Source organism: Syngnathus acus, chromosome 14 (assembly GCF_901709675.1).
Source record: "Syngnathus acus chromosome 14, fSynAcu1.2, whole genome shotgun sequence".
NCBI classification, from domain to species: Eukaryota; Metazoa; Chordata; class Actinopteri; order Syngnathiformes; family Syngnathidae; genus Syngnathus; species Syngnathus acus.
Window position 1 is genome coordinate 5,867,774 of NC_051099.1, and position 27,815 is coordinate 5,895,588.

General features: G+C 46.4%; 3 protein-coding genes across 3 annotated transcripts in view; 1 reads left to right on the forward strand and 2 right to left on the reverse strand.

Annotated features, from left to right (window-relative positions):
* zbtb16a (zinc finger and BTB domain containing 16a) overlaps positions 1-21,333 on the forward strand; it is a 66,254-nt gene extending 44,921 nt beyond the window's left edge. The window contains exons 5-7 of the mRNA XM_037270059.1: positions 9,738-9,908; positions 13,508-13,678; positions 15,259-21,333. Of these exons, the coding sequence (XP_037125954.1) occupies positions 9,738-9,908; positions 13,508-13,678; positions 15,259-15,488 (572 nt within the window). The 3' untranslated portion in view covers positions 15,489-21,333. The remainder of the gene's footprint in view (positions 1-9,737; positions 9,909-13,507; positions 13,679-15,258) is intronic.
* Positions 21,334-21,995: 662 nt separating this feature from the next.
* htr3a (5-hydroxytryptamine (serotonin) receptor 3A) lies at positions 21,996-24,763 on the reverse strand. The gene is made up of 8 exons (XM_037270060.1): positions 24,686-24,763; positions 24,411-24,571; positions 24,278-24,322; positions 24,088-24,197; positions 23,822-23,991; positions 23,518-23,678; positions 23,133-23,343; positions 21,996-23,044 (listed from the first exon to the last, which is right to left on the reverse strand). Exons 1-8 carry the CDS (start codon positions 24,747-24,749, stop codon positions 22,521-22,523), a joined length of 1,446 nt encoding a protein of 481 aa, XP_037125955.1. The 5' UTR covers positions 24,750-24,763; the 3' UTR covers positions 21,996-22,520.
* A 463-nt stretch (positions 24,764-25,226) lies between these two features.
* htr3b (5-hydroxytryptamine (serotonin) receptor 3B) lies at positions 25,227-27,697 on the reverse strand. Its single transcript, XM_037270061.1, has 8 exons — positions 27,539-27,697; positions 27,438-27,482; positions 27,258-27,367; positions 27,015-27,184; positions 26,695-26,852; positions 26,005-26,215; positions 25,732-25,917; positions 25,227-25,658 (listed from the first exon to the last, which is right to left on the reverse strand). Exons 1-8 carry the CDS (start codon positions 27,695-27,697, stop codon positions 25,393-25,395), a joined length of 1,305 nt encoding a protein of 434 aa, XP_037125956.1. The 3' UTR covers positions 25,227-25,392.
* Between the last annotated feature and the right edge of the window lie 118 nt (positions 27,698-27,815).

A 27,815-nucleotide genomic window follows, 5' to 3' on the forward strand; every position in this document is an offset into this window, starting at 1 on the left:
GTCTGTTATATCCAGTGGTAGCCTCCATACCCTCGCTGCTAATTGTGGGCTCATCAAAGCAATTACAAGGGACATTTACAAGTGGCGTGCTAAATATTTATCTTTATTAGAGATGATAAGATGTTGCGTGGGCGTTCATTAATAATTAATGCCCGTCTATTTGGGCGGCCATGTCTTATCTGACTCCAGAGGCCGAGTGTTCGCAGTCACACTTGATTTGGAGTTAAACATTGTCAAAGGACCAAACGATCGCCTTTGCGTCGTCGGGGTGCGCGCGCGTGTGCGTGTTCACGCTGCTACGACATTGTGTGGGCGGCCATCGTCGTAACGCGCTGACCTTCATTTGTAATCGCTGCGCTCTAATGTGAAAATTGTCTCTCAGAAATTAATTTAGCATTTAATTATGTATGCGTACGCATATGCTAGTGCCGAGAGCGCGCGAGGTCACCAGCCAGATGTTCGCCGCTTCGCAAATGTGCGGGCTGACCTTGAGCAACTGGGGAAACAAAAGCATGGGTCGCCTAATGCGTCTTTGAGTTGACATCATTAACGGTTTAAGTTGAAGGAATTTAAAGATGAAGGCAAGTTTTGCAAAGACTAGAAAGCATTTCTTCTTGGGCGCTGCAAAGGTGCTATTTTCTTGAAAACATTGAAGTTAATTCATTTGGATTTGGAAATTTCCAAATTATTTATAGTAAAATAACTCAAGTTGCCATATACACCTACCAGGCTGCTGGCCAAAAAAAAAAACATTTCCAGGCGTGGAATGTTTAGGGGTGGATGCCCCTACCCACCCGTCCGTAAGTATCCTCTTACAGTCCCGGCCGGCCGGCTCTGATTGATTTGGGGTGAGGGAGGAGCCTTTCTGGGGCTTTAGAGGTCAGGGGTCAGCTCTTCTGCAAATCTGCTTCCTATTGTACAGTGGAAACACCAGGAGACCAGTGTCACATCACCCCCTACTCACCCCGCACCTCCCTGCCTCCCCTCCCTCCCTCTCGCCCTCTGCCTGGGAAAATAGAGGAGGCGTCAATTAAAACTATTCTCTGGTTGGCTTCACTTCTCTCCGTCTTCTCAAGCCGCTCTTTAAAGCGCAAATTCTTTGGGTTGCAATGCAAAGCGCTCAAAAGCGTTTGTTAGGGTTTCTCCTTTCGGAATCAAACTAATGCTAATGGAGCATGTGCGCCGCTGTGGAAACGCTTTTTAATGAATAGCTTAAGTAAGCAATTAGGGCCACACAATATCAGTGGAATACCTAACTCGTGGCAATTAGCGCCTTTAATAGATGGCCGCACATCAACAAGTTTTTGTCCAAAAATGCCCTGTTCTCACTCAATACCAATTTTCATCAATGCAAACAAATACGTCCGTATTGGGCCAAAGCAGCAGGCGGCGCTCTAACCGCAAAGCCGAAAGAAAGCGTCACAAGCACATTTTAGCTTAAAAACCAAGCTCAAATAAACTCTCTCAAAACCCCTCTTCGAAATTTACACAATTCATGTTCTACTTTTGCTCTATAAATTTCAAATTAAACCAATGTCGGATCGTTTTAGAAAATATATAGATTAATAAATGTAATAGAAATTTCTTTAATTTAACAAAATGCAAAACAGTCATTTTAATAGAAAAAATAAATCATGTTTGTGAGGTTTAGATGAGAAAACATTTTTGATTGAAGGTCTCGTTGAGGCAAAGCATCACTCCACCGACCGTTCAGCTCTTTGAAATGTGCTCTTTGCAAAAGCTTTGAAACGCAGGGATAACCTTGCAATTTGGAAAATGTGGCCGGTCCTTGGCCCTCGGGGGCCCAAAGCCTTTGTGGTCACAGGGCCGGGATTACACTTTAACCTCCATCACCGCCAGCCTGCAGCCACCCGCCCCCCCCCCCGCCCCTGAGGTCAGGTGAAAGGCCAGGAATCCTAAACACGCTGCTGAAGAAGAGGAAGAAGAAGAGAGAAAGTCTGTTTTTAAAATGGCTGCGTTTCATTTGGACGCCGCTTTGGGGCTTTTGTGCTTTATTGATTAGCATCGGGGGGGGGCTCCTACCTACTTAATGTACGACTTAAGAAAGAAGCTCCCAAATTGCTTTTATTTGGTTGACATTGTTTTATATGATCACAATGAAGTTTCATTAAAGCAGTAAGTCCTGCAGACTTGATTCTATAAAGCTTTATCCATTGCAGGCATACGTAATTTAAAGATTTTTTTTTTATCTTCTTCAAAACAATGAATTGAGGCATCGCTAAAAATGTATTTATTTATGTTTTTCACGCTTGACTGGGGTTGTACTGTTCCACATTGTAATTTACTTCTCGGGCCATCAGTTAAGCAACTGTCTGTCTGTTTGCGTTGCGCTGTCGTAAAGAGCTAACTTATTTCTAAAGGACTTTTTCTACGCCCATAAAAAAGTCAACCATTCTTTTGCTTGTAATCTTCAGGGCAAATGTTAGAATTTTCAGATAAGGCCAACACGCTAGTAAAAACACAAGGACCCCTTTGACAAGGACCTGTCAGGCGCTATAAATCTTTGCTACTGCTAAGGGGGGGAAAAATTAGTAAGTTGCAAACTTTAGCTATTGAGTTAGCATTGCTAAATGGGCTAGTTTGTTAGCTAGTACACTCGAGCAACATTTGATGATACTTGGAGCTTAATTCCAAACATTTTATGATGCCCAAAATAAAAATAGTAGCTATGTCTTATACTAGGTTTAAACAACGCTAGGCCTCCCTACATGCTAATGTCTGCATCTGGAGAATGGTTTTATTTTTACCACCGATTGTTTCTTTGCCAGGTGTACATAAGCAATGGTCGCGGCGGCCGCCCGAGAAAAAGCCGATTTATTGCGTCTCGTCTGGGTCGTGGAGCTAGCGGTCCCTCACTCCCACGCTAAGCTATAATTTGCCAAGCTACGTCCCCGGAGAAATATGGCCCCGAGACAGAGAAAGGCTTTGAGGAACTCGCAGTCAGTTACTTGGAGTTTTCAGATGTAGTTTGTTTTTTTATGTATTTATTTGTACTACAGATGAGTGACAATTGATTGAATTTATTAAGAATGAAAACAAAAGTACTGTACTAGCTGCCCATGTTGGATGTGTGCCTTAAAGGGGCGTGGCCTAATGAGTAGCATCTTAATCTGGACCAGGCTTGTGTCTGTGTGGGCGCTTAGCAATGAGTTTTTTTTGTTTGTTTTTTTAAGGTGCTGCTATATATCCTGGCATTCCTTCCTGGTGCTATTCCCATACTGGAATGTGCATTTAAAAAAATAAAAAAAAATGTCACCCCCAAGCCCTTTTGCCTCAAACACCTGACCCTCTAAACTACTTTCTAATCTCCATTCTCAGCCATTAAGCGCGTGCGAGGCGGCCAACATTGTTTCTGTTATAGCATATAAGAGGCTTTTTTTCTTCCCCCACTGCTTTCCCCCCCCCTTTCCCTGTCCTCCCCTCCCATGTGAACTGCCTGTCAACTCCTGCTCAAGAGGTCATGTGAGGACTCCCGTCTCCGCGGTGCCCCCAGCTGGTCGGAGGCAGCACTGTCACACAGCTGTGTATCACATGCTCCCCACCCCATCCCCAGATGTGTGTGTTTGTGGGTGGGTGTGTGTCGCGGCGCCGCTCGCTCTTTACTCAGAGTTGACTTTATGGGCTCGTTGAGCGCGGATGGGCACTATCGTGGCCGTTATATGATTATCTGGCGCTAATCCACGTGGTTGGAAGAGTCCTGCAGGAGCAATTGAGCGCAGTCTTATCTGCATTTTTTGCCAATTTTTCGGGCCGGCGAGCTTAAACGTGACTGGCTTTATTTGAACTCATCATTTAGGCTGGATTTAAAGTGCAGGGCCAAGTGCATCCATTCCAATTTGAGCTTTTTCCACGTCGCTTTCCAATGACTCATAAGAGCTACACCTTTTTTCTGCCCAAACGATTGGACATTCTACAAGTGACGATTTGCAATATGACCGCATTTTCTTTTTTTTTTCCCCATTCATATTTATTCATTCATTTTTATATTTGACATCTGTTAGTGAGCATTTCCTCTTTTTGATTTCCTAAAGCCTATTTTGATGGACACGCCGGTGAGGTCGATAATAATAAATGAAAAGCGTTTTTTTTTTTTTCTTCTTCTTCTTCTTTTTCCTGGAGCCGCACAGTCGTCCACCATTTTGGCTCCAAGGTCACAGCTGGCTGATCCGGGCTTTATTGCCTCCATTGAGCAGCCGCTAATGAAACGGCCTTTAAGGCTAATGTTGTTGACTGCAAACGTACGTAAACACCACACATCATCGAATGTGGGCTTTTATGGAGGCGCCGGATGCACCTGAATGCCTCTTTCATAACTCTGAGATCACGTTTCATCCCGCGCTGACTTTTTTTTTTTTTTATGACTCATCGAGCAGATGTTACGCAGGGATGAAAAGACTTTGGATGCTCATTGCTCTGTCTTCATTAGCCGAAAGAGGTCTGAAGAGAATATGGCTCGCATTTCCCTTTGCATACTGAGCGCTGTTCCTGATATTTTGAATCCTCAATTGGGCCACATGCATCAAAATCAATGTTAATCCAGATTACGACTCTTTTTCCTCATGAATCACTTTGTCTTCAATGTTCCTTGTGGTTTCCTCTCGTAAGGCGACTTGAGAAGCATCGCGTGGCCTTTTGTAGCTGATCTTATTTTTTTTTGATTACTTTGAAAGTACACTCGGATGGCTCCTCCTTCTGCTGTCTTTAACAGCCCTCATCCTTTTTTTGTTCCCAAGACCCCCAACAGCCCCCCCCCCCCCATCCATTGAAGGAACAAAAAAAAAAACAAGCACCCATCCTGTCCGGCGTGTCAGTGTCGGACAGTACAGCGAGCGAGGTGCTAAAAGCCTTTTGTCCACCAGGAAAGACTAAGTCAGCGGCTTCAGTGATTTGGGGGGGGGGGTCAGGGCTCATTTTCTATGTGTGTGTGTGTGTACAGGTCGAAGGAGCAAAGAGCCCGTGACTAATGTGAGTTGCGCCCCACACTCACCATACACCCCTGTTTTTTTTTTTTTTCCTTTTTACACTGTCCAGATGGCCAGTGAGGAGAATCAATGCTAGGAAGGCCAGGACAGATTTAGGATTTCTTTACAGGGCGTCAGGGTGAAGGTGGAGGTTATCCTTGGTCGATGGCTGCCGCTCACTAAGCTTTAGATTTATATATACAAAGCAATGAATAGAAAAGGGTAGGAATCGTGAAAAGGGACACACACGCTGGCCCCTCGACTCATTACTGGTGACAGAGTGTATTATTGAAACCTTGACTTTTATTTTTTAAAACCACGCTCAAATGGTAAATGACATTATTGGCAGATTCCAACAAGTCCAGAGCCAGCAACCTCACCCCGTCTTATTTGTGTACAAGCCATTAAAAAGTCAATTTGCTGTAATCTGTTACCTTAAATGTGCACTCAGTGGCCGTAGCACTCAGCGTGGGTTCTCAAGCGTCAAATACAGAAAATATGAGCGTTATGTTTGATTTCGTTTTTTTTTATCTTGAAATATGCCGCTCTTGTAAGTCATTAGATTGCGGGCAGTGGGCGGCTTTTTGATGAATAAAAGATAAGAAACGGCGGCGCAGGAAACAAACAAAACGTGCGTGGCGGCAAATTTGCGTCGGAGCCAAGTCCAGACAGAGAGGCCTCTCTGTTCCCCCGCTCGCTATGAATCTGCCCTATCTCATTCCCCGCCGCTAATTCCAATTTAATTGCCAGTAGCCCGAAGCCTCCTCAATAGGAGTAACAAATGGTTTGATTCTGTAGACTTCATCAGAGCGCATTTTAAATGCGACACAGTAACCTGGCGCGAATGCCAATGAAGCCTGGCGAGGAGCTCCTCTGTTTACTAATTATCCTTTTTCTTACTCCCAGCCACACTGCACAAGTTGTCTGATTAAATCGGATTTGTGGGGATTGGAAGGTGTGGAGGGGGGGAAGAGAGGAGATGGGGGTGTGGGGGTGTTACAGCGGCGATGTTGGCCGGCGGCTGGCTTGATGGGATGGATTGGACAACGAGCGCGCTCCGTCTTTGTAAATGATCTGCGATTGGGCGGCGAGAGTCCAGGGCGGCCATGTCGCAGTGAATCATGTTAAAAGACCTCCGCCGCTCACGCTGACGTTAATTCCTAGCATGCATCCTTTATGATCTTTACAGTCTGCGTCGCGGCAGTGGGACACACACAAACACCGGCCACAATTTATACCCACTGCAGTACAGCATGGCTCCAAGGCGGGAATGTATTTAACTGCAGCTGTGTGCCATTAACATATATGTACCTATGTAATTCACAATGGACATTGTAAACGTTGGACCGCCGCGACCGAACTTGACCATCGGGAACAAATGACAGTCGACAATTCAAATCGCTGCGACGGGAAAATTGCTAGCTAGCGCCCACGCCGCCTTTGCTTACTTTTCACCGACCCAGAAAAACACGGATTGTCACGCAAGAAGCGATTTCCCTTTCCCTGACAATTCAAAGGAAAGGCCAGAGATAAAGAATGATCCCTGGGTAATGTGTATTTTATCAACAGAGAGTCTCCACGCTTGGCTTTTTAGTCACAGTACAGAAAAATGGTGCCAAAGACCAAATTTGATTGTGAAATGACGGAAGCGCTGGCCATGTGCCCACTTTTCTATAAGAAGGCAAGGCTCCAGTCAGATGGCGTGACCGCGCAAATAAAAAAGACGAGCTGTCAAGCCAATGGCCGGTGGAGCCGCCATATGGCCGTGATGACATTATCTGCGGGTAATTAATATGGCATCTCGCCTGGCATCTGGCGACATTAATCTCGATGTGCGTCTTCCGGCGTCGGCACTCAATCCGAGCATCGGCGCTCAATCCGACCGCCCTCGCCTTTCCCCAACCAACGCCCGACGTTGAGTTATCGCCAGCTGACGAAAAGCGCCACACTTTTCTTGGATTTCCCGCGCGAATGGCTGCAGAGACTCACCCGAGCGATTGTGTTGAAATTGTGTTGTATATAAAACATGCAGGGGACTGTGTGTGCGTGTGTGTGTGTGTGTGTGTTTATTGTTGTTTACAATGCTACTTAGCGGGGATTACGGCTTTTTCTTTAAGTAGCTGTTAAACACAGATCACATTTACTTCAGCAATAAAATGTCCAATTAGATTGCTTTTCACTAATTTATGCTGCACGCTGTCCACATTCCAGCTTATTTAAAAGTAATCATGTCTTATACTGCCCGTGATTAGCATACAATTAATTGCTGCATTTGGAAATGCATTTTTTTGCCGCCATTTATCTTGCCGTTATCTATAAACCGCGCGGCGTCATACTGAGAGCGACTTTGAATATTTGGATCCACTCAAGTAATAAGTCATTAGGAAAGTAGTACTATTACAACTATTTGGAAGTGAAAAAGGTTTTCATCAAAAATGTCAATTGTTTGCCCAAAATCAAGCTGCTTGTACAGTGCATTCATAAGTAATGACGTAATAGATGATCCATCCATACGTGTCGGTCGGGTCCTATCAAAGTGCAGCGTCGTATCGATCACTATTGATGAGCGAGCCGAGCGGTCACTCAGGCCCGTGCTAATGACCTGTGATTGAACACCTTGTGCTGAGGTCCCGCAACTGGCCGCCTCATTAACTTTGGCAGCTCTCCGGTTCGACTGGCTGCATTGCGGCTCCGACCGAACCGCAGAACGCCGCCGGACGGCTGTCTGTGCTTCATGTTAATGGTGGATTGAAAAGCATAAAGGGTGAGCTCCTGTTCATTATTTGAGGTTTTTTTGCCACAGCTAAAGCAAGAAAAATAGTGATGTGCAGCAATAATATCATGTAATAATATATATAATGTCTAAATACCATCTTTTGACAAGTGGGGCCACATGGAACATATTACGTAATGTTTTTGACTTGACTTCCCCTTTAATCAGACAGCGAGGTCATACGTTTCATATTTTAGCGCCGCTAGCCGGTCGCTGTTAGCCGGTCCGCCCGCTGTCACCTCCCATTGGGGAGTATTCCTCTCCATTACCGCCCCCCCCCACTTAAATAACAGCAGCCCTGCCACTCCGCTCAGCGCCATTAAGGATGCGCCGGCACCGCCATGGCCAGGCAGGGGCCTGCCCGGGCTTCTTTATAAATAGATGTGCGAGACAGAGCGAGAGGCTGGTTAGGGGAGCTAAATTATTCCAAAACAGCCAAACAGGACTGAGGCGAAAACACACACAGACACACACACACAGCAGCAAGCGCCACCTTCAGTGCTTCTTCTCAGGTGTCATTCAGGCTGACTCAATTTTACACTGTAATGGACCTTCTGGGTCAACTACTTTTCTCCCGCCTTTTCTTCTTTTATCTCTTCACAGCTCTCTTCATCCATCAGAGGCACACACACCCTCGCAGCGTCGCCGGCAGTATAGTCTGTAGTACTTAATTTTCTCTAATCAAGGTGTGCATTGCAGTTGCGCCAACTCTTCTTTACGCCGATGTGTTTCAAGCCAAAATGGTTTGAGGGTTTTTTAAAACCTCGCAGTTGTGCAAGAGCGACTTTACGCTATTGTAAACTCGCATCTGATAATCCTATAATGAACGTGCAACCTTTTTTTTTTTTTGATGACGCCCATAAAAGGAAAATCAATGTCATAAAAGTCTTGTTTATGAGACGTTTTCCTGCACAAGTGATCAGAGTATTTTAATTGCGGTGATTTTGTTCTCGGTGCAGTGTGTTGATATCCAGCAGCGGAATGTCGGCCATATTTGTTGAGGTACATCCGCCATGTTTTTGGTTCATGTTACGTTTTAGCCGGCATATTTGGGAAGACTGTTTATTATAGCTAATGTTTATTAATGCATGTTAGCATCAAGCTAGCTAACTTTGGTATCACAAAATCTTACCAAAGTCATTCAAAACCTTACCAAAATCTTCATTAGCGCTAGCTAATGTGTGTTAACGCATGTTAGCATAAAGCTAGCTAACTTTGGTATCACAAAATCTTGCGGTTTAGTTGAACATTAAAAACAAATTAATTCTCTTGGTTTTGTGGCTTTTTTTGGGGCCGGAATTGCTGTGTTCCAATTGATGTAATGAAAAGTGACGTGCCCCCCCCAGCCTCCATCCGCGAGACAGTAATAGATCCAACAAGGAGGCCGATGTTGGCCCCTTTTGCCTGCTGCCGCGCTGCTTATGAACATGAGGCAGCATGGCGCTCTTGATAGATTTTTAAATTAGTGTCAGCTTGGCCCCAAAGATGCATTATCGACTGATTAAATAGAAAGCGGCCAAGTCCTTCCCTCGAGTTTCAACCGGGCCAGGTAATTGAAAAAGTGTAAAGACAAGTGTGTTCAAGCGTCTTTGCGATGTGTTGTGTTTGTCGTCTCGCAGCCGTGTGCTCTTTATCTCAGCTGGAGAAGAGAGAAACAGTCGAGAGAGGATTGAAGTATTGCGTGGAAGATCTTTATCCCAGCACGCTCAATGCGTTGCCAGTGAAGTGTTTTGTTTTTTTCCTGGCCTAACTACAGCGCAGTACACAGTCCGGCTGCAAAAATGCTCCATTCAGGCGTCATAATACACAACCAGGAATCGTCACAAACGAGTTTTTCCTCTTCAAGTGAAGGCCAGTGTCATCAAGTGAAAAGAAAAAACATATTGCGCTGGTATCAAGATACTACGCTATCTATTCAAGGCCCAATGGTACAAACTCCAGGGGTTGATGAAAAAGTGACTAATGGCTATTTGTGTGTGCAGGCTCCGACATGGCCATCTTCTGCCTGCTGTGCGGCAAACGTTTCCAGATGCAGACGGCGTTACAGCAGCACATGGAGGTCCACGCCGGCGTGCGTAGCTACATCTGCAGCGAATGCAACCGAACCTTCCCCAGCCACACGGCGCTCAAGCGCCACCTGCGCTCGCATACAGGTCAGTGAAGGCACCGCGCAGGCAATTTGAAACGCCTCGTTATTTTGGATTCTCTCAAACGTCGGCGATTAACCACGATTTTGAGACGGCCTTGTAGGTGCGGAATATGCGGATTCATTGTACACGAATGAATAAGATCAATGGTTGCAAAACTAGAAACACGCACCGTAACCTCTATGGCCGTGTGCATCCTCGTGAGAGAAGCTAGACGGGACTAAAAATAGCTTACAGTAAGTAAAAAGCCGTGTTTTATTTGGGATGGGCGCTTGCTGAGCGGAGCGGGCGCTCCTCCATTCATCTTCATTCAGGTCAGCAGTCAAATCGGTTCTGCGGCGATAGTGACTTATTTTATTCATTTGCGCGGCGCTGGAGTGCGCTGAGACCACAGCGGGATGTTAATGACACGTGGCCAAATGGACGGATATGAACACATGGAAATGAATTCCATTCCAGTGGTGGCGGGCGGGCGGATGGATGCCCCCCCCACGCCACCCTCGCTCCCACCTGCTCCGCCTCCCTCGCTCTCTCCTTCCCCCGCGTCAGCAGCTTGTCTGCGACCTTAAATAACAGTCTCACTGTCACGGCTGATTTAGCTCACCAGCGCTCCGGATAAATATTTGAAAGGAAAAGGCGGTGAGATGTGAGCAGTCGGCCTCCGTTTGCGAGTCGGACCAATCGGATGAGTTGGGAGGGGGGGGGGTGATGCTGTACAGTACCTGCCCGCCCAGCCGGCGCGAATGTCGCTAGGAATGGTTGGTCGGGTGTTAAATCACAAACGAGAGCGTCGCTTAAATATGACTATGTTCGGGGAGGAGGAAACGGGGATTAGGAAATGGGAAATGGGACCTCCTCGTTTACCCCCGACGGGAAATGAATGCGCCGTTCCCTGCATCATCTTATGCACGGTTTGAAGGGGAAGAAGAAGAAAATGATTATTGTGGTAACACGAGAGCATAACGCTCTCATAGTATATTTGATCATATGCTCATTTAGCTCATTTATATCAGGAGCTCGAAAATCCTCACGCGTCGATTGATATGCATTGGAAAACAAATCGCAATATATCACAATGGGATTTGACGAGAATGTTCATCTCTTGACTTAATGTGACAAATCGTACAAAGACCTGTTTTTTTTTTTCTTTGTTTGTTTATTTGCCGGACGCGTGCTTCATTTACCTGTCTGCCGCCGCCTTATCTCGGCAACGCAGCCCAGAGCCGCCACACTGGAGCTGCGTCAAAGACGTGCAATTTAATGGTGTTTATTTCAGCATCTTAATCTGACCATCTTTATTCTCCTCCAACCACCTGCACGCTCTCCAGCGCGCGCACACACACACACATACACACACGTGGCTTTATTTGCTCTTTTTGTAGGTTTACTGCATGTATGCACAGTGCATTAAAGGTTCAAGTGCACACGCTCAATTATACAGTGTTGGCAGCTGTGCCTTCTCTTAAAACACACACACACACACACACTCGGCAGCAGACCTTCATTAATATTCCATTGTTGTTCACTGTCTGTGCCCAAGTGTGTGTATGTGTATGAGACAATTTGCCGGGGGTTTTTTTGTGTTCGCAGCTGTATTTGAGTGAGCAAATAAAATTGGCTGTGGCCGTGCATCCTTGATTTAAAACCGATAGAATGAACACAAACCAGCGCCCGCCCGCCCCCATTCAATGGTGCCCTCGGGCATCGCCACCCTCAGCACTCCTTTGGGGTGTCACATGAGTGTGCGTGTTGGCAAGGGGACGCAGGTGGCGATGCCCAGGGGCACCCAAGGGTCCAGTGGCCATGTGATGCGGTTCCACCTCACTGTGTTGGGCTCTTCTCATCTGTGGCCTCCCTGCTGCTGCTGGAAGCAAAGAATCACTCTCCAATGTTCTCATTTTCTTTTCCAACGGTAGCGGGACAAATTAGCATTAGCATGAATGTCCACGTCTGATTATGGATGTATTACAAAAGATTCACTTATTTCAATTTGATTTTATACTTGAAGTCCAGGCATTTAAAAATTTGTCTTTAACGTCCTTTTAAAGAAACATTTTTGTTTGCTTTTTGGTGTGCGCGTTGCATGAAGTATGATTTGTCCGCCGAGCCCAGACGGAATGCTCGTTATTGTCCTCACGTACTTATCTCTTCTGGTACACGATATCCGCTTGTAAGTAATCACGGCTTTCAAATGCGGCGGCACACTAAATCCCAGTTGTTGTTGTTGTTTTTTTTAAAAGAATCCAAAAGTGAGTTTTTCGAGCGTGTCCCGATAAAGTTTACAGACATAACAAAAGAAAACAAATCGCGATTAAAGTCAGAGAGAATAGCGTTCGGGTCAGCGGCACCCCGCTGCGTTTGCTGGAAATGAGATTTTCTATCGGATAGTAAACGATGAAGTGACACCTTATGAACGATAGCAGCGTCTAAAACACACACACACACTCTTGCTGGTTATTGCTTTGAACAGAAAAACAAGACAGTCTTGCTATACAGTATGTTAGCATACCAACTGCAACTATCTTAGCAATTTTAGCTACCTTGTTCAAATTGGATTCATTCTGTACTTGTTTTTTCTGTGGGCTGAAATGACCTTTGCCTAGCATAGCATCTGCTAAAATGTTAGCATTTCCTCATTTTTCGACCTGTCCTACCTTTCAACTCAACAGCATCTGAGTTTAGTAACGTCTCTAGTGAGCATACTCTTTGCTCTGCTCTGGGTGGGGATTTATTCCTGAAAATGTTACAGGATGGAATTAGGCGTCAACAAACCAATGAGCTTTGCCGTCTTGCGTATTAGCATCCCGCTCACTTGCTGCGATCAGAGGGCCTAATTAAAGGCGGCTGAATGCCAGGCGCATTGTTATTCTGCCGGCGTGGCGTGGCACGGTGCGGCGCGGCGCAGCCGCCGGGCTCGTTGATGGATGGCCATCTCCTCCGTGGCGGAAGACGCCCCTCGGCGTACAGCAGGAGGCGCTGATAACTTCATGCGGACAAATAAGGAGTGTCACATTTATTGATCCTCAACGCACACACACGCCGCCCCCATCCCTTCCCCCCTCCATCTCTCACACGCTCGTCACATTACGGGCAAGCTCGTTGCTTTGAAAGCGTCGTCTCCCGTGACAAGTGCGGCGCAGCCTGAATGTGATCAGCATTTAAAGTGCGTCTCTCATCCGGCTGACTGTCTACGCGCAACAGCATGCCGTCTGCGTACAATAAGACCTTAAATAACGTAACGCACGGGGTGGGTGAGATTGTCTCTTAGCAGCGGGCATAACGAGAAATGCAATTTATTCGGCGGCACGTCGCCGCTCGGACAGGCAGGTAATGAAAGGCATAGGTCATTGATGGAGACGTAAAGCTGCAGCGTTGCTGTGAAATGCATTCAGAAATAGCTACTGGAGAATGTGACAGGAGGTGCTTGTACAGTGGCTCTCAAAAGTCTACACACCCCTGTTGAGAGGCCAGTTTTTGATGCAAATTTGCCCCACTGTTGTCACATTTTGTCATGTTAAGAATACATTTTTTGAAGGTTTTCTATTGTTGGGGCACCTGTGTTTTGTGAGTTGATGTAACGTGCCTCATACCTGACCACTTTGCAGCCGGGGACCACCCGTACGAATGCGAGTTCTGCGGGAGCTGTTTCCGCGACGAGAGCACGCTGAAGGGCCACAAGCGCATCCACACGGGGGAGAAGCCCTACGAATGTAACGGCTGCGGCAAGAAGTTCAGCCTCAAGCACCAGCTGGAGACCCACTACCGCGTGCACACAGGTAAACACACGCCAATCACTTGTATTGTTTACATTTGGGTTGGGCATTTAGCAAACCGAGTCGATGCCAAGCTTGTGCCGGTTGAGAGCTTTTTGCCCTGTATTCCCCTACTAAATGGAAATCCAGAACAAGTTAGCAGATATGAAGTAGCACAGCATACCGAAAGGTGTTTCTCACATTGATCACGTTGATCATTTGAAGCTCAGTTGACCGACGGCTCGACTATATTTGTGGACGCTTTTGTTCACGTCGGAACTTTTGCTAACCAAAAGAGCAGCACCTCGCGAAGCACACAAATAGTCTTTTGGTAGTAGAAATGATGGACAAGCGTGCCGCAATATTAATTTGGTCCCTAAAACTTCTTTTAATCCGGCACCTCTATCTGGATGTCATTAGACGATGCGTGTGTCCCTACTGCTGAGTGGGAATGAGCTTTTCCGCTAATGCATTCATTGTCACACATTGTGGCTGCAGCACATGATGTGCTACTCACACGCACGCACACGGCAGAGCAGAGCAGAGCAGATGCATATCTTTGTTGCCGCGCTACAGTAAATGAATGTCTCCAAAGACTGCCTATTGATCGCGGTATATTTAGAGCCCCATAAAGATGTTGACACTGTGATAAGCTAGCCTGCGCCGCCAAAGGGAGCTCAGCTAAGACTGATCGGCGAAGCCCATCGGGACACTTGTGCTTCCTTGCTGTTTCCCTCGCACACGAATTCGGTATTTCAAGGGTTTTCAAACTATTTGATCCCGGGACCCTCTTACAGACATTTTTCATCCTAAATTGTAAATAATGGAAATTAAAATGTGCAATAATGTAAACAAGCGACTTTAAAAACTACAGCTGGCCCAGCTCGAATTGACACGCACGGCACACGCGCCCATCTCCCTTTCAATAAGACACACTATCAAGGCAGGCTCTCCAATAATTGGCTCCCACCTCCACACGCATCCAACTCCTTTTTTGTAGAGGGGGCTGCGCAGTGGGGGAGCTCGAACGCCAGATAACGAGAAGGAGCGACAAGCTCGCCGTCAAAGGCCACCTCACATAAAAGGCAGCCGCTTGATGAATCATCGACAAGCGGCGCGGAGCCTGCCTCCCCTCCCTCCGCAAATGCCGATGCCGGATCAATAGCGCCGGGGGAAGGGGGCATTTGCAATTCATTATTAGCCGCTTATGTGAGGCCACCTTGTTTACAGTGCGGTTATCGATATTAGCAGCCGTCGGGCTGGCCCACGTGTATTTACGCTTATTGGCTTCCTTGGCACGGTCAAGGTCAAGCAGGGGAGGCGGGCGACGTCTGGGACGGCAGCGACCTGATCATTTGCCCCCCCCCCCTCTCTCCCAATGCTTCTGGCAAAAGGTCGCCATTTACATGTCTTAGATTGGATCGTCCCCCCCGACATCGCTCACATCAACGTTAGCTCACTTGGCATCATTAGCGCGCAGTTAGCGTTGTTAGCATGAACTATGCGTTCCGGTAGGTATTGCACTCCACAGTCTCGGCCCGTTTTCTCGACACGCTCGGATATTCGACGAGTCAGTACAGGAGAGCCTTGTACTTTTTCCTCAGGTGAGAAGCCATTCGAGTGCAAGCTGTGCCACCAACGATCCAGGGACTACTCGGCCATGATCAAGCACCTGCGCACCCACAACGGCGCCTCGCCCTACCAATGCACCATCTGCCTGGAGTACTGCCCCAGCCTGTCGGCCATGCAGAAGCACATGAAGGGCCACAAGCCCGAAGACATCCCTCCGGACTGGCGCATCGAGAAGACCTACCTGTACCTCTGCTACGTCTAAACGCAGGAAGGTATTGGGGAAGGAGGGAGGGAAGGAAGGAAGGATGGGGCGGGTAGAAGGGGAATGTAGTTTGAAGGCGCTAGGCCAAGCTGTGCAAAAGGACGAAAGACCGATTAGCGTCTTTTCTTGCAAAAGCGATGACAAAAGAAGGGTCCTCCCGGAGAGACGTCAAAGTCTGTTCGTTCGGAATCACCGGGTGGGTCAAATGCGCATTGTGTTCCTTTCTTTATTTCTTTCAGTTGTTCAGGTCGCCTCGTGACGGAAGCACGAGAGCTGCAGGGAAAGTATTGCTGCTACAGCGTTGACAGATTCTCAAGGGCTATCGGACCCAGACAAAATAGCATTTGGTAGAATCTCGAAGCATGTGACATAACGGATGTTTTGTTTTGTCACTTCTTTTGCTTTCCCCTACCAATCTCCACACAAATTCAGGTCACGTGATGATGATGATGCCAATGTGAGGAAGAAAACTTAACACTTTGTGTTTGTGGTCGTTGCTGTTGCAACTGATACGAATGGAGACCTCTGCCAAGGACAGCCAAAGCCCCATTTGGATCACTACCAAATTGTGTACATACATACCAGATAGCCACCATTTTTGAAAATCTACCGCTAGCAATGTTGGTGAGACGCCAAAATGAAATGGCTTCTTCCTTTTTGTATCTTTCTGAGCTTATATCTTAAATCGTTTTTGTGTCATGGCGCTAACGAGACAAACGACCAAACAATCCCCAACTGGATCACTGTTGTTGATGCAGGCGCTCCAAATCTGCTCAAAAGCCTTCTTGGTAGTCTCGCTAATGCACCTCCTTTAGCGAGAATGGCACTTAATCGAGTAGCCCGACATTTGCCCAATTTTGATTATCCGCTGAGAAATGAATGCAAATTCCAAAAAGTGGCCGCCCATTCAAAACAAGAATACCTGGAGCAGCATTGAAATTGATTTTGTTCTTTTTTGTTTTGTTGGAACACGCAGACCTCTGGCAAGGCCAAGAAAGCCCTGGCTATTATTGGTTGGTCACCAAAATAGATGGAGCTTCAAAAAAAAAGCATTGTATGCCCAGCAATGTATTCACTTCTTCCTTCTTGGTGTGGCGCTAACGAGAATGCACACTTGAGAAAATTCCCAAAAAGTGTCCTTAGTATAAGAATTGTTGGGTATGCACAGAAATTGGACAATTGGAGCCTTGCCCCACGACTCCAGCAAAAATGCCCACCGAGTACTTGAACGTCGACAGGTCGTGTCGATTTTTTTTTTTTTTTCCCCGGGATAGCCCCTGAGAATCTTCAGCCGGTCGGAATATGCAGTAGATGACGAATCGGGAGCGCTAAAAACAAAGGATGAACCTAAATGATCAGTTGGGTGGGAGGGGGAGGGGCTTCACATTGCTGCTTTTTTTGGGGAGGCCGTCAGTCTTCCCGGTCCGGGTGTCGAAAGACTGACTTATATTTTTGTCCCGCTCTGCATCATCATCGATCAATGTATCGCCGCAATTACGACAACAGTTTCTGTTTGATATCAGTCCCGCTATATATTCACATTAATCACAGCAATACACCGCCGCCATCCGCGTATACTCTCATTTATCTCACACTAACCACAAAAAAAATGTCAGACTTGGGAAAGAAAAACGGCTGCTCTCGAAGTAGTGAATGTCGGAAATAGGCCGGCGCCATCTCAACACGTGAATGTGAAAAGACTTGCACGCCAAGCTTGGCTGGGGAATTTGGGAGCCCGAAAACGCCGACCGCCCGGCCCGGTGAAGGAAAGTCACTGTTATCCGAGGAAGCGAAAGCGGGAATTGTCAACTGGAGTATTCGGGTGATTGCCGAAGAGGGGCGGGACCAATAGGGCGATGGAAACGTGGACTCTTTTCTCTGTGGTTTCATCTCCTCGTTTTCACTTCATACTTGAATTACCTCATTTTGTGACCTCATGTTTTTTTCTTGTTTTTTGTTAACCCTGTGTTTTGTTAGCGTCGCGAGTCGGAAAGATGCATTGCACAGCGTGACGAAGCTGTTTGTGTGTGTGTGAGCGTGTGCGTGTGCATGAGCGTGTGTGTGCGCACGCAGACACACATTTCAAAAGTGCCGCGGCAGCGATGAGATTTAGTTTGTGCGTGCTACCAAATTTGGTATTATTACTATTAACCGCGCTTGTTGGAGTCAGCAGGTTGGTCTTTTTTATTTGATTTGTTTGTCTTTTTTTTGTGTGTGTTTGTTTGTTAAAAAAAAAGCTACCTCTCTTAAGTTCATGTTTTGGCAAAAGCACATTTTTTCATCATTGCTACTTCATCTCACGCTTACGTTTTTTTGTTCCTCCAATTTGAGTCGCCGGATTTCCTCAAATAGCGGCCCCCTCTCAAATCATTGTGGTTGAACTTAACTAATGCCTTCCCGCCAGTCGACACTGCCCTTGTACAAGTCAGGGAGGGTGAAGTCGGAAGTCAGTTTAGCTCGCTCTGTTGCTAACCAAAACAGCAGCCGCTACCAAGTTGCATTTTTGGATGAATGAAAATGTGGGGTCATCATTGGTCCATGTTTATTTGTTATTTGCTTTTATTTTTTTTATGTAAAAGCCTCATCCCTACACCCACGCATTTGCTTTTTTTTTTAACGCAATGCTTACTTGATGCATTTTGTTTACTGGCTCCCACATTTACTCACTTTTTTTATCTAATACGAGTTTTTTTTTGTTTGTTTGCATATTCATGTTTTTCACCTGATTTTAACTCCCAATTATTTGTTGTGTTGGTTTTTATACCTAATCTCCCACTTATTTGTGTTTTTAGTTTACCTAATGCCCTTTTTTTTTTTGTATTTATCCAATTTATCCAAACTTCACTTATTTGACTTTTTCACCCATTCACCGCTTATTTGCCATTTTTTGATGATGTTGTTTATTCACTTTTGCCTGATTGCCACTTTGTCATGTTTTTTTAATTTCCCTGATCTTCTGCTTATTCATGGTTTTAATTTACTGGCTACCCCGCTTATTGGCTTTTTTTTTTTTTTTACCTGGGCCACTATATGAGGAAATACGGTCATTTTAAAGCAAAAAAAAACTGTCAAAAAATCACCATCGTCGAGATTGATGGGATGAATGGGGACGTAGTCCGAGAGAACGTTTTGGGATGGAAGAAAATAATACAAAAAAAGCAATTTTGAAGCCTTAAGTGATGCGCAAAATGAGGAGGAAGATAAGAGGAAAGCACTATTGCTTCGTGGGTTCAAAAACGAACGTAGACACTTGAACATATGTGAATAGACTTGTAGTTTTGTAATGTGAACGGTGGATCAAATGGTGCTGGAGGTCTTTTCTGGGTTAGGGTTTTTTGCAGCGTGCGATGGACAATTGGACGTTTAGTAATCATCAACAAACAAAAAAAAAAGTCAAAAAATGAATTCCTGAACAAGATTCAACGGAGGTGATTTGATATTAAAAAAAAAGTAACAAATTGTGATATTTTTGTATTGCGTGTCAGTCCTGTCTATTTTTTTGTGGAGAGTCTGAGCAGGGCACACATTGGTCTTTTTTTTTTTTTTTTTTTTTGCTTTTGTTTTGTTTTCTCTGGGTGTAATTCTTGCCTTGCTCCTCTTTGATATCGTGTGAACATATTGTAATAATAATGATAATAATAATAAGTGTTGCTTTCTGGATGTCAATTACATTGTAGGTGAAGGACAAAAAAAATCTTACCGCCAACTTTATTTGGGATGACAACAACGACAAAACAAAAAAAAACGAGAGTACTTGTCACTCACCATTCTAGCAATCAAACTTGACCGTGGGCTTGTTATTATTATTATTTTTTTGTATTATTTGTTTTGTACTTGAAAAGAGTAAAAGAGAAGGGATGGCACGTCCCGTAACACTGTGAGCCGAGAGGTTTGGGGATTTTTGTTTCTTACCCCCCACGACATCACCTGCAAATATCAACAGCAAAACAATCTCACAAATCAATCGTTACCCACAATGCAACACTTACCCGTCAAGTCAATGACGTCATTGTCCTTTGAATGTTTTCTCCTTTTCCTGTGCGCTTGACAGAGTGTGTAGCTATGCGTGTGTGTGCGTACTCGTGGAAAAATGCACTAAATCAGATACAAAACTTCTATTCTATGCCACTGTTTTTTTTTTCTTTCTATGTTGGAAAATGATGTAACTCTATATACTCGTTGGCATCAATATCGTTCTTCCCTCAGTGTTCCGCTACGATGTTTTTTCCCGTACTGTTTGTGTGCCTAAACATGGAAATTGTTGGGGGGGAGACGTGCTCCGTTTCTGTATTTTCGGATAAAAGATTTTGCCAAAAAAACTGGAAAAAAAATGTTGTCTGCCAGCAGCCATGGGATGTCATGATACACATATTTCTTTCTTCAGAATTCGAGGGCTATTGATTTGATAGTTTAATTTGATTTTCATTCCTTTTTTTTTTTTGTTAAACAGCAACAGGTTTGCTGACATTAAAAGAAAATTTATCAGGAAAAAAAATATATCAATGGACTGTTGACACCATCTTTTCTTGCCCTTAATTCAACCATGACCTCATTGTGGCACCTTGACATACAAGTGGCCCAAAATATTTTTTTACACTCTATTTGATTATGTCATTACTGTATATTTTTATAATGTCCAGTAATATTGAGTTCTATTTTTCTTGTTTATAAAAATTGGAAGCAAGAACAGATTAAGTGAAATTCCATTCATTTCAGTGGGAAAAGACGATTTGAGATACGCGTGTTTTGAGTAAATAAGCATTGTATCTCAAGGTAACGCTGTACTTTTGATTGATTATTATTTTTTTCTTCTTCTTCCTCCAACATGATGCTTTTAGGGCGCGTGGGTAAAAAAAAAAGTGGCACTCATGGCATCCCTGGAGCAGGCACTTGTACGTGTGTGTGTTTTTGGTGTGGTGTTCCTTCTCGCCATTTCACGCCCATGTGCCATCAAGGTCTCCACGTATGTTTAAAAGAATATTGACAACATGTAAAAAAGAAAAAAAAAGCACCAAGTTATTTTATTTTTATCCAAGCACTGAGGACCAACAACTTTGCTCCGTTCGGACCAAGCGTAACAATTTTCTTTTTAAGCATAAAAAAGCTTTTTTTTATTGGTTGTTTCTTTTCCATTTTGGTGGCAACACAAGTGCCAGTCCAGAAGTCGCTCTGTATTATTAAGAAATTTAAAGATGATAGTGTTTCTTTTTTTATTATTTTAATGATGATGATGATTTGAATTGCTATAGTTTTTGTCTACCTCAGCACCCAATCTTAGCCTAATCTTAGAAGGTGCCCAATTATTTTTTAGTTTTTCTTTTGTTTTGTTTTTTGGTTTTTTTTGTTCTCTTCTCGTTTTATTTTTTGTTCTTATCATTGAAAATTGCATTAGAGCTTTGCAAAAAATGAAAAATGTCCTTTGTCTTTTCCAACGACAATGTGCGATTTTTTTTTTCCACAACTCCCCACTGTGGCAACATGTTTTCATATGTCTCGCCACCGTCTGTTAATATTGAGGTTACGTTTTGTTTTTGGATTCATTTCCATGTAGAATCAGACGCATCACTTTGTAACATTTCAGTGTTCTCTGATGGAGTGTGAAAAAAAAATGAAATAAACATTTAATGCTGCAGGTCCTTCCATGTTGTCACTAAAGTCGTCAATGTTGTGCCTTTTTGATCGTGGAAAAAAATATTAAAGAATTTTTTCTTTGGGGTTTTACATCCTACTAACAGTATATTGTCTTTTTGTAGTGAGTGGATTGATTTTGTTTGTTTTTTATTTATGGGTTTCATTATAAAAAATCAATTGTACACACAGGAAATAAACAATGGACTTTATGTCAGTTGTCTTTGTACTCTCACTGGCTTTTTTTCCCTTAATTTTACACCAACCATTGTTTTTAATTATCTATACATTCCTCCTAATCACAATTACAAAAGTAAAGTCTATTTTTTGTATTATTTTTCAAACTCGGGGTACTACTAAAGAATGGATTAAAAAGAATACAATAAAGTAGATCAAATGATTTATAAATGATTGCAAAATGTTCTTACATTCTGTAAAAATAGTTGGAAATCTTTGTTGTAGTACATAGCTGAGTAAATGTAGAATTTTGATCGTTTTCCTGTTTCATTTCAAATGTGTTTATTTGTTAGAATAGTTTGATTCCAAGCACATGCGCAGTCTGCGCCGAGCACGCCGGTGGAAGGCGACAAAAAGGGAAATGGCGCCACCTGTTGGAGTAAAACAACTCTAGCCGTACTTCGCTCTGTTGATTTTCATGTAGCCCGCAATTAATTGTTGGTGATTTTACAGGTGAGTCATGTCATTTATACAATTTAAGTGTTGTTATTAAGCTGCTTAGCAACTATGCTACCTGACGGACTGACTGTTATCTTCATTTTCTGTCGTTTTGACAGGGAGTGGGGGGAAATTGTTCACTGCTCATACTTGAATGTTATTGGGGCTAATGAGGAAGGAAGGGAGGAAGGAAGGAACAAAAGGGAGTAAGTCTGCGTCATTTAATATTTTGAGGTAAGCCATCAACTTTGGTCTGGACCTTTGATGCTCATTCTAAGGTTAACATTAATTTCATTGAATTTGGTGAAAAGAATGTTCGTTTGTTTTTCACAAAACCGTAAAATACTTTTATCAAATGACGACAAGCTGGTGAGTTGAAACTGCTGTGTAACGACATATAAAGCACACTAAAATCAGTTTATTTCATTGAAAGTCATCTGGACTAAAATCATTAAGGAGCCAGCCAGGACTTCAACGGAGAAATGCACAGCGACAGCGCCGCTCTCTGGCTGGGGGAGGGAACTACAACGTCGTCAGCAGCCTATCGCGACCACGGTAAGAGAGCATCGTGGTCATGACACACTTGATAAATAATTTGGCCGTTGATAATGTGACTTCCTAAATAATGTATGGGGGAGGCATTGCGATTTCATAAATGAGTGACAAGTGGATAAAGCGGCTGCCTCCAAACTCCTTTTCTCTTTGCCACGGAGCCCAAACATTCTGGCGTCAGGCCACTTGCCACACGGACCACAGCGTGCCTAGCGTAATGCTGTAGGCCACCACGGCCAGCAGGTAGACTCTGAAAAGCATTACGTCCAGAACATAGCCCACCTGCAGCCACTCCTTGGCCACCTCGTTGCCGTGATCTCGTTTCTCCAGGAAGTTGCGTATGGCCGTCACCTCTTGCAGGATGTCACTCACCACGGGATCCCTGTGGGGGGGCAGGCCCCGAGCCAGCGCGGCGGCTTCCCTCTGGTGCCGCCGGCCAATCTCGCAGGTGTGACGGAGCGCCCGGTTCTCGCCCTTGTAGTCGTCGTCATCGTCCATATCCGAGGCCTGAGGGGACAGTCTGGAGCACAGCCGGTGCTTCTTGCGGATGCAGAAGAGGACCGGAGCTCTCTCCAGAACAAAGTACCTCAGCCAGTGGGGCACAGGGGGCTGTAGGTCCTGCTTGTGGACCAGACGCACGATCAACACTGTTTCCGTCAGGCTGATCACCAGGAGGGCCATGCAAACGACAAAATACACGCCTACGGCACAGGCCGGACGGACGAGATGGGTCAGTCGGACAGACGAACGGGGCCCCCCCCCCCACCCCGCGGGGCGGCGAGCGCTCACCTATCAGCGGCGTTCCGATGGCGGTGGCGGGCAGAGTGTCGGATACGATGATGAGGAAGACCGAGTATCCCAGCAGCAGGGTGATCTTGAAAGAAACTCTCTCACCGCTGTCAGGTGGCAGATAGAAGCCCACGATGTCCATCACCATGAGGAAGATGCTCGGCAGCAACAGGTTGACCGTGTAGAATAACGGACGGCGCCGGATCACCACCTGTCGACATGCTTTGCTTTGGTTTCATCCAAACGACGGCCCGGGGGCCATTTCTAGCCCGCTGTCTGTTATCGAGCAGCCCGTAGCGTAACCTTTCGCTTTCTACTAACGCGCTGGATGCTTTGCCTGGGTGAGGCCGCAGTGGCGCGCCTCTGTCTGATTCGCTGGACTCACGTGGAACTTCATCTCGGCGTAGTAGTCGTCGTCGTCCACGCTGAAGATTTTGTAGTTGGACAGAATGTGCAGCAGCTCCCACTCTCCTTGGTTCATAAAGACGCTCTTGTCCTCCCTCAACTCCTCGGGGCTGCGCATCAACGTGATGTTGATGTCGTCAACTGCCGACGGAACATAATATCAGTGGCGGCGTGAGAGCATCAAGGCAACGTCTCGCCCCAACAGCAGGGGTGGACAGAACACGGAGCCCCAAGCCCGAGCCTTTTTAATGAACTGCAATCCGAACGAGTGCGTGGGCCCATACTTGTGTGGAGCCAGCTCTGGAAGGTCAGGCTGCATTTCTGGACATCAAAAGGGAAGTTGTAGATGTTGAGCGTGCAGGCGGTGACCACCTGGATGGGTTTGTAGTTGCGCACCAGTCCGTCGTGGCTCACGTAGACGTACGGGATGTCGGGGGACTTCCCCACGTCCACGCTGCGTGTCGGGATGACAGACGGCGCAAATTTCGACAACATTTCTGGCAAGGCTCCAAAAGACGAGCAAACGAGCGAGCGGACGGACGAAGCTCACAACTCATTGATGAGGATATCCGGCACCCAGATGTTGGCAGTCGGGAGAGAAACTTGTTTGACCTGGTCAAAGTCTTGGGGATTCCAGACGAGGAATTCATCCGTCCATGACTTGAAGATTCAAGAATAGCACAAGCGTCACAAAAATCTATATCTATATAGAAGCTGGTAAACAGCAGAGCCACCTTTACCTGTCTGTACCACACGTACGTCGTCAAGACCTGGTTCTTCTCATCCTGTTGAAACAGGTGAAAGGGGGAAATGATAAAAACAAAAAAACTGATGTTCAAAATATTCAATTTACCAGTTTCCGTCAATCCTCACCACATTGAGGATGGAATAGACCATCAGGTCGATGGCCACCAGGGTGGACGTCCGCCAGTCTTTTACCGGTCGCACCCCTTTCTTGTAGCCGGCGCTCAAAAACTCAGAGAGGCGCACCAATGTGGCGTTGGCCAAGCGGCCGCCGCCGCCCACTCGCTTGGCTGAAATATTTGCAAGCGTTCACTCAGCGGTTTGCATTTGCTGCCATTTGATTGGATACCACTGAGCTGAGCGACAATAATGTCAACATATGTCTGCCAAAGGAGAATGCTTACCTGTGCACGTCCTTTGAATAAGGAAGAAGAGAAGCATGGCAGAGCAGGCTGATGTGGCTCTCATAGCGGGTCCGTCCTGTTGTGAAAATGTGCTTAGCGTGTCCCCATTTGGCCCGGCTCTCTGAGAGGCCCCTCCTACCTGCCCAAAATGTATGCCGTCATCAGCCGTCTTAGCTAATGGAGCTTTAAAAATTGCATTAATATAGACCTTTCCACTGTGGCGCACTTTTCATATTCTCATCCTGACTATTAGGACGCCACCAGGGAGGAGGGGGGGATAGGAGACGCAGCCATCGCCCAACTCGGAATGCTTTTTATTGATCTGTTTTGTGGCGGCAGTGGCGGGGATGAAAGTACGTCGCTCCCCTGGGTGCCACCGGCTCATTATGCACTATCGCTTAGTACATTTCCACGGCTGGGAAATCATTACAACGGCTTTGCCTCCCTCCCTCCCTCCCTCCCTCCGTCATCTTCTGTCTCTGTTATATTTTGCGTGCCGCCGAGTTGCGTTACACCCAAGAGCACAAGGAAACATAGGCATGACAGATATGTTTTATTGAGAAAGCAACACTCGAGCAGGTTAGGAGCAAGTTTGATGAGCGTGCTTGGAGAGCAAATTGTTGAAGTTCTTGTTCTCTAAATCTCTAGGGATTGGCATCACTTGTGTTGTTTTCTATTTTGGAGCACAAAGAACCTCACGCGTGTGGTCAGGCGAAGCTCCAGCTGGCCCAAAACAGCAGCAGGGTCCCGGCGTACACGGCCAGAATGATCAGGTAGAGGCGGAAGAGGAAGCGGTCCACTTTGGAGCAGAGCGCCAGCCATTGGGACTGAGCCCAAGACTCTGAGGTCTCCTGGGAAAAGGCCAGACGGATGGAAACCAGCTCCCTGAGGAGATGCTCCAAGCTGCAAGGATTTGCCCCGATGTCGGCGGGCGGGCCCGGCTCCTCTTCCGGCGAGGGCTCAAACTCCAAATCTAGGAAGCAGATCCAAAAAGGCTCAACGACGTGCTCGCAGAACCACAACACAAAATCTGGAAATCTTTCTACCTTCGGAACGGTCGAGCCGGTCCAGGCTCACAGCGGAGCTCTCGGAGAGGCCGTACTTGTCCAGCAGGCAGGCCGACGCCGACATTTCCCGGACCTCCTTTTGGCTGTGGTGGAGCAGCTTGACCACCAGGATGGACTTGATCAGGCTGAGCATGAGCAGCGCCATGCACACGGCAAAGAACACACCTTGCGCCGCAAAGAAGTTGGGTGGGGTTTTTGGTTAAGGTCATAGGGAACGACTATGATGGAAGAGAAACGTAGCGCTTTTCCTGCCTATGAGCGGCGTGGCCACGGCGGTGGCGGGCAGCTCATCCATCAGGTTGACTCTGAAGAGAGTGTAGCCCAGCAGTGTGCTGATTTTGAAGCCGATGCGGGTACCGCTGCTCACGGGCAAGTAGAAACTCATCACATCCACCATCATGAGGAAGATGCTGGGGATGAGGAGGCCCACTACGTACAGCAGGGGGCGCCTTCGGATCAACACCTGCGGGGGGCACAAAGCCAAGTTTGCTTCAAAATGGACGCCACAAGCAGAAAACAAGATAGTGACTAGCTTTGTGTGCAGTGTCACATGTTAAATGTGTTTGTTTCCCCAAAATGATCTCATATAGTGGCTGAAGTTGTCCTTCATCAAACAGCCCTGGGCTGGCTCCTTTGAGCTGCATGAATGAATAGCAGCAGCAGCCATGCCTGGCCGGCGGGTGGGTGGGCGCTCGCTCCACCTGCAAGGGGGCTGCCTATGCATGGGGCCATTTGCCTCGCCGCTAACAAGACGCTCATTGATCAGTCAGCCGCTGAGACAGTCTCATTATGGTCCTTCGCCCTTTGCCTGTCTATCAGAGGCTCTCTTCTTCTCGCAAACAGCCCCAGCCTCATCAGCTGCCATTAGCTGGCTAGACCCGTCCGTCCGTTTGTCCACAAATGTCACATGCGGCCAATATGACAGATACAAAGTTGGCGCACATGGAAACAGACGTGGGCGTAGTCGGCGCGGTCCTGCTGGAGGCGCCAATAGCGCGCCGGTATGGACAGCAGCTCCCACTCGCCATCGTTCATGAACTGCCGCCGATCGTTAGCGATGGCCTCCTCGCTGCGCCACAGAGCCAAGTCGATTTCCTTCACTGCACGGAGGAAGCGATCAACAGTGGACAGCGTTAATCACGCACTAGAAACAATCGCGCTTTTGTTCATTTTGCACGCTCAGACTGTATGCACAACACGGTGCCGCCCGTCCGGCCCGCTTGAACTTTGGCGTCTTTACAGACAAGGGAAAGCCCGCCCACCGGAATGTAGCCAGCTGCGGAAGGTGAGGCTGCAATTCTGCTTGTCGAAAGGGAAGGCAAACATCTCCAGGCTGCAGGCCAGGACCACCTGCATGGGCCGATAGTTCTTGACGCACCCCGACGCGTTGACGTAGACGTACGGGATGGGCGGCGACCTTCCCTCGGCCACGCTGCACGCAGATCCACCCCGACAAACGTCAGTACGTATCATTAGATCATTTCGTGTCATCGATGTCGACCTACAGTTCATTGACGATAATATCGGGTATCCAGATGGCGTCGGATGACAGCGAAATCTCGTTGATCCCGTCAAATTGGTCCGGGTCCCAAACGAGAAACTCATCCGTCCAGATCTAAATAAGCACACATGAGAGTTTTTTTTGGAAAGCGTTGTCATTCATGTTACGATGAGACGAAACTCACCTGTCGGTACCAAATACTCGCTGTAATACTCTGCGTTTTGGAATCCTGAAATGCAAGCAGGCTTAGTCTTTTTGAAAGGCTACCGTGGAAAGTAAACTTACCACATCAAGGACAGACTGCAAGATGAAGTCGACGAAAACGGTGGTCACGCTGGTCCAGTTCTGAACGGGACGAACCCCGCGGTCGTAATTCCTCAGCAAGGCTCTCGTCAGCTGATTCAACGCCGATCTTTTTGGCTTCTCCGGAATACTTTGAGCCATGTGGCCGCCCACAAGCGACACTGATGAAGTTTGAACAATCGCGGTCGTGAACTGACACCATCGCTTCTACTTGATCTTGAAGATGTTTTAGTCCACGTGCATGCGGTGTGACCGTCTT